Raw genomic sequence first — 10,279 nt, forward strand, 5'->3', positions numbered from 1 at the left:
TGCAATGAAACTTTAGACAGGTGTTTCCTATTATCAAACCTACTTAATTGATCAAGTTAGGTAATTATTTTGCATATAATGTAAATCATGGCTCTTTATTTTTTGACATTTCAATATCTCGACAACTACTGGACTACTGAGGAATGCTATAATGATAGGCGAACATTGTTAAATATATATCGACATGATATTAAAATCAGATGAAAATAGAATCAATATGATAATACTAGATCTTTGTATAATTCTCGGATAAGTTAATGTAAAACTGATTACAATAGATCGCAAACATCGAGATGAGCTCAAGTTAATTATTTATTAACATAAAAATGCTAAGCTGTATTGGATACGGATATCTACATATCCAACCTACTTAATAAATTAAGTTATGATTACTCAATCTTGCATATAATACAATTTTGCCCCTTTATTATTTGACCTAGAAATTTTGGTCAATGATTTGCATGGAACCTGGTCAAATAGCCCCCAAGTCAAATAGCCCCCATTTTGGTCAAAACGCCCCCATTTTGGTCAAAAAGCCCCCACTTCCTTTTTAATTTGAATGTATATTTGAAGGTAAGTGGTAATATTTTTAAGATACGTGTATATATATCCGCCTGGTCTCAGAACAACGCTTGCAGCGTAACCAGAAGGCAGCGTACAGGTCACGTGTGTTCGCTGCATGGGACATGTACAGATCTGGCGATCTGACCGAGACCGGCCTGCATATGTGCACACCGTCCCAAAAACAAATGAAACAAGATTAGTGACAGCTGCATAACTATGTATTAACATATAATAACATTCTCCATCTATGTTAATGTATATTGTATTGTACAATGAGAATGCATAATACATTTTACCATACATTGTAAATGTGTATTTAAAAGATGTGAATAATGTGAAAATTATTTCAAAATAAACAAAAAAGTTAAATTATATATTCTTGTTGTTCCTTTATTTTGGAACGAGCCGATTATTGCGAAAATGCAAGGAAACCAGTTATATAAGAATGCTGACCAGAAAATAGATCGCAGATTTTTATATTCAAGTTCAAAAATTGATGTTTTAAGCATTTCGGTTTTAGCCATAAAATGTTAATTTTTGAACGGAAATATGAAAATCTGCAATCTGATCTTTTGTCAGCAATCTTTTAGCACTGGCTTGCAGATATTTACGCAAAAATTTGCTCTTTCCAAGACATTTTTTTTTCAAAACGGTAAATCTGAGAGTGCAGCTTTATGTTTGATGCTTAATCAATATTAAAATAAAGAAAAACACCAAAAATCAAAAAACTTATGACTTAGAAAGTTTAACATTTAAAATGTAGATTTGATGTAATAATATATTAATTATAAGATATATTTTAAAACGTTTGTTATTCTTACTTGGTAAAATTTTCAGACTAATTAATATACAAATAATGTTAGTTGCACTATATTTTGTAAAAATAAAGGTTAAAAAGTGTTTTGGAATAACATAAGTATGCATACATACATATAAAAAAATGAAAAAGTGGGGGCGTTTTGGGGGGGCTATTTGAACAATTTTAAAATGTGAGTGGGGGCTATTTGACCAAAATGGGGGCTTTTTGACTTGGGGGCTACTTGACTAGGAAGCATTTGCATATGAGCACATTTAAGTCAATATCACAGCAACTTCTTGACCATGCTTGATGTATTGCATTGAAACTTGATCAAATATGATGATTTCCCTTTATTATTTAAATTATTAAATATCTCAGCAAGAACTTCATATATTGCATTAAACCTTTATACAAGATACAAGGCTTCTCAACCATCCATCATACTTAATTTATCAAGTTACATGACTCTTTTTTATATGTGTGTGAGCTCATACACACACAAAATCTATTGCAATGTTGGTAAACATTGGAAATAGTGCACAAAATATAAATAAAACAACAAAGGAAACGAGATAAAATAATGTGACATTTTAAAACAATAATAAAGCTGAAATATAGCTATATTTTTAACGTGGAGGCAGGGATATTTTCTGAAAGTCAAGGGAAGTCACTGCGTAGGAGATGGTAGTGACGTTTAGCACTTTTGAAAGCTAAAGTACTTGCTATGGATGCGAATCAATACATTATTAACAAAGTAGTTCCTTTATAATATTTGAAAGAAAATGACTATCCTTTTTATGATTGTAATTAAACAGAAATCGTGTTTAAATGGGATTATTTTCGACTCATTGAACTGTTTTAAAAAACATGTTTTGAGCATATAAGACATCCAAAAATAGTTGTGTTTATTTGACAGGACAGCACGTGGGTAATGACCTCGTGGCGTTGTTTGGTCGCCATTTTCTCTGAATCAGCAAGCAGGCTTTCAAGTTTCACCGATAATGAGCGACGAAGACAGAGATGTTGATATCGAGAGTGATGTGAGCATTAAAACATTTTTCACTTTACATTTATTTGACATATTTTCATATGTTTCCGATACTAATACTTGTTTATTTGGTGTTTAAACTTTCGATCGTTTTTTTACAGGAAGACGACGAAGATGGGTTTGCGAGCATGGGAACCCAGAGCTCCACGAGTTATATGACACCGGTTAGTTAAACTTTATAGGGATTAAATCGACAATTTAGACAACCAAGCCTATTGTATATTTATTAAATCCTGTATTTTAGGGCGTTACAATGTCCCAACAAGAATCGTTTGCGCATGCGCAATGTTTTGTATACATGTTCTTATGATGATGTCAACAAATACACATGTATATGCAACTTACTTAAATAACTGGCACAAACTCCAAAAAAAGGATTCAAGTAAAACAATAATAGTTTTTACTGTATAATCTGTCGTCTGAATTGGGCTTTGGTTCAACAAGCGATCAAAAATTATTGCTTAGTGATTGGCATCAAGCAAACACATGCTCACATAAAATCCAGAATTCAAGCAAGCCTTGAAAGCATTTAAACTGCAGGCCATGCAGGCTCGTGATGATATTGACAACTGCTTTATTGTGTGTATGAAATTGTACATGACTTCCAGGTCTCGTGTTCAGACCTCGAAAAATTTGTTTATCCGAAAATCTATTTATGATAGGTTTCCTCATTCGATATAAATATACTTGACCATCATGAGGTTTCAATTTGACTGCTTACATCTGGATTGTTTTTCGCAATCATTTTGTTTTGGAAAATATATGTGTGAAAGTTTTCTGGGTTTTTTTTGGCCTTCACAGAGGTTTAAAAATATCAACAATGAAGTTTCTCCATGTAGCCACTATTCTAAAGAGCATGAACAGCCTGAGAAAAACAAAATGGTTCGCTGACATGCTCAACCTCGATATTCACTCGCAAATTTGAGGGTGAGAGTGGATTTGTCGAGGCCTGGTGTTGAAGCCTTTGATGCTTTGGCAGGCTATACATAGCATTAAGGGTGCTAAGTCAGAAAGGGCAGTTTTGATGTGCTTTGAATGAGCCTTGGGTTCTTGCAAGGGACAATGTTCAATACTTGTGTATTGGTTGTACTACTTCCAATACTGGTAGTGTGTTATGAATACCTTAGCTGTTATCTTTACTTTTAATAGTCAAAATTATGTATATTTATTATTTTTCTGAAAATTGACTCTTGTCAAATAAAAGGGCATAGCATGTAGAAAAAATGCAGGGTGATGGTAATGGGGAACGGTGTGCTTACCTGCTATTTAGGACTAGCTGGAGCACTGGTCATTGGTTTAAAAGTAACACGATAACCTATTGAAACATTAAAGCAGGTTTTGATTTAGAGTTAAAACTTTTTAATACTTGGTAAAGAATGTGTTTAACAGTTATAAAATCTATCAGTTTAGAAGATAATACATTGGTCTAACATTTATAAGTTTACACTTCCCATTATTTTCCATAAGTTTAGTCCTGATTAAATTTAATTAAAAGAGCATTAATTATTAAACAATTATATATTTTCAATTATATGGACTATGTTAAATACATCAAAAGATTTGTGTTCTTCTCAAGAAAGTTACTAACCCTTGAAGGCAGAATATTTAGAATTTATTAATTCCAAGTTTATTTTATGTGTTTCTTTTGAAAAGCAATTAACACATTCACAGACATGTTTGACAATTATAGCCAATAATCTGATCCTTCTGGTCATATAAACTTGGAAGTTTCAGAGGTATTAGAGATCCTCAGTGGTGTACAGTATTCTGTTACCAAGGTGACCTACACCATAATTGGTGAACATTTATAATTTCATGGACCGCAACAGTCTTTTTCCATTGTTGTTTCTTTGTTCATAAAAAGGCAAATTTTATATTTCGCCGCTCCACAGAATATTTGAGCGGTCATCACCAGCCCTTGTGCCTCTGGTTTAATATAAGTATGGCTGAATTACAGCCACAAAGCTGTTGAGTTTCACCTTAAAATCCTTTAGAGCTTTAGAGCGGATTCTTAATTAAGGCTTGGTCTAATATCATAAGAAGTTTGGTTTTGCTTTTCCTTTTTTTCAAATGAATGCACTCTTTTTCCTTCAGGCTGAACGAAGAGCCCACCATAATGCCCTGGAACGAAAGCGAAGGGACCACATAAAAGAAAGCTTTACTAGTTTACGAGACTCTGTACCGCAACTCCATGGAGAAAAGGTTAAGGTTTGCACAAAAAAACTTTCAACAAGTCTTGCTTTTTCCTTTTGTAATTTGACTAGATTTTCTAAATTTTGTCTACAATGATCATCAGAAAAGTTTTCATAATTCAAGTAATTTTTTTTTTATATGATATTACTTCCTGTATGATCTAAGAATTTACTTGCAATTTAACTGCATTTAACACTTTTATGAGCAATATCTCCAGGGTTCTCATTTATCATTTGATTCACACTTTTACTGGCGAATTCACGTTATTTTCAAGTTTAGTTTAATCTACATGTATAAATGACTTGCAGAATTTGTAAGATTGATCTCTTTTGTCTTCTTACAGGTTCAGGTGAGAACACATGATTTCTTGAATGAGGGTCGTAAAGGCCCACTTCCAAAAAGGACCAGTACCGGAAAGGACCAGAACCAAAATGGCTCAGTCTGAAAATATATACTATTATAAGGGTTTTAGCTTAAGAGTAATGGAAGGGTGCTGCACCCTGTCCTTTTTGGTAACACCCTCGGCCTTTATAAAATTGAATGCTCAAGATAATCAAATAATTGTTATGTTTTTTGTTTTAAATTTCAAAGTAAGATTATTAAGCCATTCATACTTGACATATTTTGCAGTTGAAACCTACTATTACTTCAACTTAACACAATTCTTAATATTTGTGAAATGTCATGTTCAAATTCCTCACAGCTGGACAAAATGTGCCCACTTATCTTAGCACCCTGTCCCTTTTCTGCAGCACCCTGACCTTTTTAAACCCTGGCTAATACCCTAATTTTGTTTTCTACTGATAAATGTCTTGGATTTTAAGATATTATTTGAATACTTTAACTTACTGTTGAAATCTTGTGAACTATTAAACTGAAATACATATATAAATCTGCTAATACACTGAAAGTAAATTAAGCTGAACAAGTGCAGGGCTTTTTCTATAGTACCCACGGGTCCGACTATCGGACCCATTCCCAAAGCAAAATATAAGATATTTTTCCCAATCTTCAGAAAAAAATCACAACCAAAAAAAAAAAAAAAAAATTTTTTTTTTTTTTTTTTTTTCGGAAATTCTTTTTACCTGTACTGGTTCATTTTCAACATCCTAATAAATTATGTGATGTGAAGTTTTTTTTAGTAATTGAACTCGGAAATCATTGTTTTCATTACATTCAGAGATATGAAATATTATCTGTCATGATTTATTGCAATAGATATTTACACCCCAAGGATTGATATTTCAGCCATTGTGGGTCTTTTAAAGGGAAAATAAACTAATATTAAATCATTTCCTAATTCACAGGAGACTAGACAGCTATTTCTTTTCACGACGCAAAATTTCCCAAAATGTCTAGGGTCTTTTTCCCAAAATGGTCAGAAAAAGCCCTGAAGTGTTCAAATGTATCATTTATAGTACTCTTTATTGACCTTTAATACCAAGGTCAATAAAGGGTACAAACCAAAATTCTTTATTGAAACCAGGTCCATGCCTGTCTGATTATGCACCTTCTTACTCCACTCTTGATTTTTTTTTCAAAATCCTATTTTGTTGAGTTTAAAATTCTAAATGATTTAATACATGTTCCTACTGAACAAAGATACGGCCAGTAACTGTCCTATTCTGTAATTTCAGGTTTCTCGAGCACAGATTCTTAAAAAAGCAGCAGATTACATAACATACATGAGAAGAAAAAATCACAGCCATCAACAAGATATTGATGAGCTTAAAAGACATAACACAGTTCTAGAACAACAAAGTAAGAACCATATTCAAATAATGAAATTATAGATGTGGATTATGTCATGTTTGAAAAATAACTGCAGTCTGCATCAATGCAGTTGAAATACAGCTCCTGTTTTTGCCCTGACATACAGCTCTATGTAATTTCAACAAATGAATATCTTTAGTAAGTTTAAACTGTTGATTAGCTGTCTATTGTTGTTTTTCAGATGGTTTTACTGTTGTGTCATCAGCGTCATTCTTGTGCAATTAATTTCAACCTTCGACATTACTAAAAAAACATTTAAGAAATTCAATTGGGCTACAAACTCGTGTTTCAAGATACAATACATATGTGTAGCAAGGCTCATAACGCTGGCTTTAGTAAATATATAGTTATACCCTATTTCATCTGAAAAATCCTGACAAAGCGAGCATGCACTTGTTGTGCAAAAGTTGCACTTTGACTTACCTTCAATATTTAAGTGGCCTTAGTTCACACGTTGTCGGAGACAATGCTCACATAAATAGCAGAGCACAGAACTTGAGTTGTATTATTTTTTGATAATGGCTTGTTCAACTGAACAATCTAAAACAGACATGGGTAACCGGTTTGCTAGGCAGGGATCATGTAATATATGTAACTGTTGTAATGCCATTATGATGAATCAACTAAGATCCCCATGCATGTTTTTGATAATAATAGTTTATCAGTACCACAATAGGGTTTTAAGAACAGTAATGTGTTCTAAAGCTTTTTAATCATGTATTTATGGTTATAATTTGTCTTTCAGTTAAATCACTTGAGAAAGCCAAGAGCACAGGACAGTTTGCAGTGTCAGGCTCTGTGAATTCTCGAGGTGCTGGGCTGGGATTTGATGTCTCTGGATCAGATTCTGAGGAAACAAATGGACAAGTGCCTGTTGCAAAAAAAATTAAACTGTCTGTGGACTGATATCGTGTGCATAATAATGAACAGGAGATTTTACCTTCATTGGCCAGGTGGTTGGTGTACCAGGAAGTTTTAATGATCGGCAATGGTGCAGGAAGTCACCGTGTGATATATTTTGTAGTTTGTTTTCTGTTTATTTGCAAAATTATGATATTAAATTGAATAGAAATAATTTCAGTATATTTCAGGGCAGTTGTAATGAAAAGAATAATCAGTTTATGAGATATGAGAATCGTAATACTAGATTTAATTTCTAAATTTTCTTTGGTAATAAATAATGATTGTTTGAAAAAAGATTACCTCTGAATGGATGATATCTTCATTGAAGCGAAATAATTTTGTGCCATTTCTGCAGTTTGTACTGCCTGTTTGTCTAGATCGAGATAATCCAGAGCATGTGTATATATGTCGTTGGATATTTTTCTGTTTACTTTTGTGAGTCAACTCTGTTGACCTGGGTTGACCTGGTGCAACTAAGGATTAGGAAGCAAGGGGAATGCATAACTATCCAGATACTGGGCTGGCCTGATCTGTAGACACAATACCTAGCCTCGTGTACTTTCATTCTTCTCTGGCATTTATGGTGAAATTTTACCTTGAACTATGTATATGTATTCTGCATAGAATATGTGTGTTTTAACTTTGAACAGATATTATTAAAAAAAGGCTTTGAACAATTAAAAGTTCTGTGATAAAAGTTTTAAATCATCGTAGTCTTGCCACAGTATGTACACTAAAGAATAATGGATAGGTCAAGATCATTCATTTTGTTATGAAGCTTGGAATAACACCTAATTCATTCTATATACTGAGTAGGTTATTTTCTGAACAATTTCTTTCATATCTTTGAACTTGTATGAGTTTTTGTGCAATTGGAAAATAACAGAAGATTGAAACTATATGGGGCTGGTAGTCTTCATTTGTTTACTTTCATTCATCATTTCCATTTTATATTGATTATTGACTATGTTTTTCTAGTTGTTTATGTTATATAATAATTGTATGTTTTAATTAAATTGTGAAGAATCACAATGATTTTTCTGTTTTTAGTTAATATGTATTTTATACACCCCAGCAAACAAGTTCTAAAAGCAATAGAGGAATAATTGTCTGACCCCATGAAGGAGACATTTTGATGTTGTGCTGGCCATCTGGATGGATGGATGCAACCAACTTTGTTGCAAGCTAAATCTTCACAAATGCTGGTGGGATTTTGATGACCTTTCAAAGGTATCTTCACAAAACTGATCAGTACTAGCCTAGTTGAGCATTTACATGGCTTGCTCTGCCAAGGTGTATTGTAGAGTTATGGTCCTTTAATGTAAGACAGTGCTCACAGAGATTAGAATATCTGCACAAAATTTGCGAAACTGCCAGAGGGATTTTAATGAAACTCGACAGAAATGATAAGGACCAAGCCTAGTTGTGCATTCATATTGTATGTTCTGCAGAGTTAATCTTTCAGTGTTACGACCCTTTGATGTTGAAATAGTGCCCATAGTGATTAGTTCTTAAGCGCAAAATCTCTAAAACTGACAAAACAACAGCAGTGATGAGGATCAAGCCTTGTGCATTAGTATCGGTATATTCTGCTCTGGGTAATTTTCACAGAGTTAAGGCCCTTTAATTTTTAACGGTGTTTATATATCGCGAACATGAATGCATGGATTAATTTTTATCAAGGCACAGTGACTCGACATGTTGCAATCGCATTCAAGATAGCTGACTGGCAGTCATATTGGATTTTGTAGAGCAAACTACTTCCACACTTGATGCTGCATCATTGCAGGTTTTTGATACAGTACCTTCACATTTTCATCATCTTAAGCTGGTTTGGTGCTTGACATGACTACTTTATCAATAGGATTCAAGATGGTTGAATAAGGTATTATTTTTACGCATTAATTTGACCATTAATGGGTTTGAATTGTCAACCGATGGCCAGCAATCACTGAAAGTTGTGAAGTTCCTGTAAGGAAGGCATATTTAGATGGAGACATGATTTCCCTAGTTGCTGTTTGTTGGTGTGTTGTTGGATTTAGCATGCACTTTGATACATTTTGTACTAAGGTAAAAATAATTGCTTTCATATTTGCTTGAAATGGTGTAATATTATGACGGTAAATTTATTTATTTTGCACCTCAGCAACAGTTGTTTGCCCTTTGAACATTTGATAAAAATTTGGCAAAATGGAAATAGCTAAACACATATTGCTTTGAATTTTGAAACTCTTAAAGGTAGTATTTAAATTGTCAAACATTGTGGGTAGAAATCAGCTATGGTGCTCATTACAAAAGGACAAAAACAGGTCCCCTTACAGGGAATAGAAACCAAGGATCCCATTGGAAAGAAAACGACACCTCATCATGTTTGTCTCATACATTTCCAGATTAAGTAATTTATGCCCTCACAATTTTGAGCTAAGAATGTAGAGTTGCTTTTGTTTGTCTGTTCGTCCTGAAACTTTGTGTAAAGAACTCTCATACACCATTTGAGGGACTTCAATCTTGTGAAGATGATTGTTATAGAAGAATATTGTGCCGAGGAGCAGAATTATTACTCTTTGTATTTACTAGAATCTAAGATAGTAAACATACCTTGTGCGAGTCATTTGTCTTACAATGCTCTATAAACAACATTGCTTATCTGCTGAAGGTCAAGGGAAACTCGTAAGTGATAAAGAATGGCATTATGATTCAGGACAGATACGGCAAGTTGTTTTTCAGCATAGATGGTCTTTGGATTAATATCATGCTCAAAGAACAAGCAAACACTTCAAAGGAGTCTGGTAATAACAAAAAATGAATTTAAAGTCTGCAGGTAAAGATCACAATAAATGTTATATTTGTAAACCTTATATGGCCATTGTGCACCACTTTAAACTTTTTGGTTGCAAGGGCACAATGTCTTGCATACACAATATATTTTATTCATAATCATTTTGGTGCACCATTTGAAACGTTTTTGGTGCACGGAAGCACAATGTCTCAAACACACC

General features: G+C 33.4%; 1 protein-coding gene across 3 annotated transcripts; it reads left to right on the forward strand.

Moving 5' to 3' along the window:
• Positions 1 to 2,249: 2,249 nt before the first annotated feature.
• LOC128207188 (protein max-like) lies at positions 2,250 to 8,316 on the forward strand. Of its 3 annotated transcripts, XM_052909973.1 has the most exons (6): positions 2,250 to 2,403; positions 2,513 to 2,575; positions 4,506 to 4,619; positions 4,948 to 5,043; positions 6,242 to 6,365; positions 7,123 to 8,316. In XM_052909973.1, exons 1-6 carry the CDS (start codon positions 2,365 to 2,367, stop codon positions 7,281 to 7,283), a joined length of 597 nt encoding a protein of 198 aa, XP_052765933.1. In that variant the 5' UTR covers positions 2,250 to 2,364; the 3' UTR covers positions 7,284 to 8,316. The 3 variants fall into 3 exon arrangements, with proteins under 3 accessions (XP_052765933.1, XP_052765934.1, XP_052765936.1); XM_052909974.1 differs by lacking the exon at positions 4,948 to 5,043 and having other exon boundaries at positions 2,251 to 2,403; positions 4,506 to 4,620; positions 6,237 to 6,365; XM_052909976.1 differs by lacking the exon at positions 4,948 to 5,043 and having other exon boundaries at positions 2,251 to 2,403.
• Positions 8,317 to 10,279: the final 1,963 nt, after the last annotated feature.

The sequence above is a fragment of the Mya arenaria genome, chromosome 11 (assembly GCF_026914265.1).
Source record: "Mya arenaria isolate MELC-2E11 chromosome 11, ASM2691426v1".
Classification (NCBI taxonomy): domain Eukaryota; kingdom Metazoa; phylum Mollusca; class Bivalvia; order Myida; family Myidae; genus Mya; species Mya arenaria.

Bases quoted from the DNA above. Each gene is read 5' to 3' on its own strand.
- LOC128207188 (XM_052909973.1), top strand. From the start codon at position 2,365: ATGAGCGACGAAGACAGAGATGTTGATATCGAGAGTGAT. The intron at 2,576-4,505 runs GTTAGTTAAACT...TTTTTCCTTCAG, and splicing joins CCACGAGTTATATGACACCG to GCTGAACGAAGAGCCCACCA. The intron at 6,366-7,122 runs GTAAGAACCATA...TTTGTCTTTCAG, and splicing joins CACAGTTCTAGAACAACAAA to TTAAATCACTTGAGAAAGCC.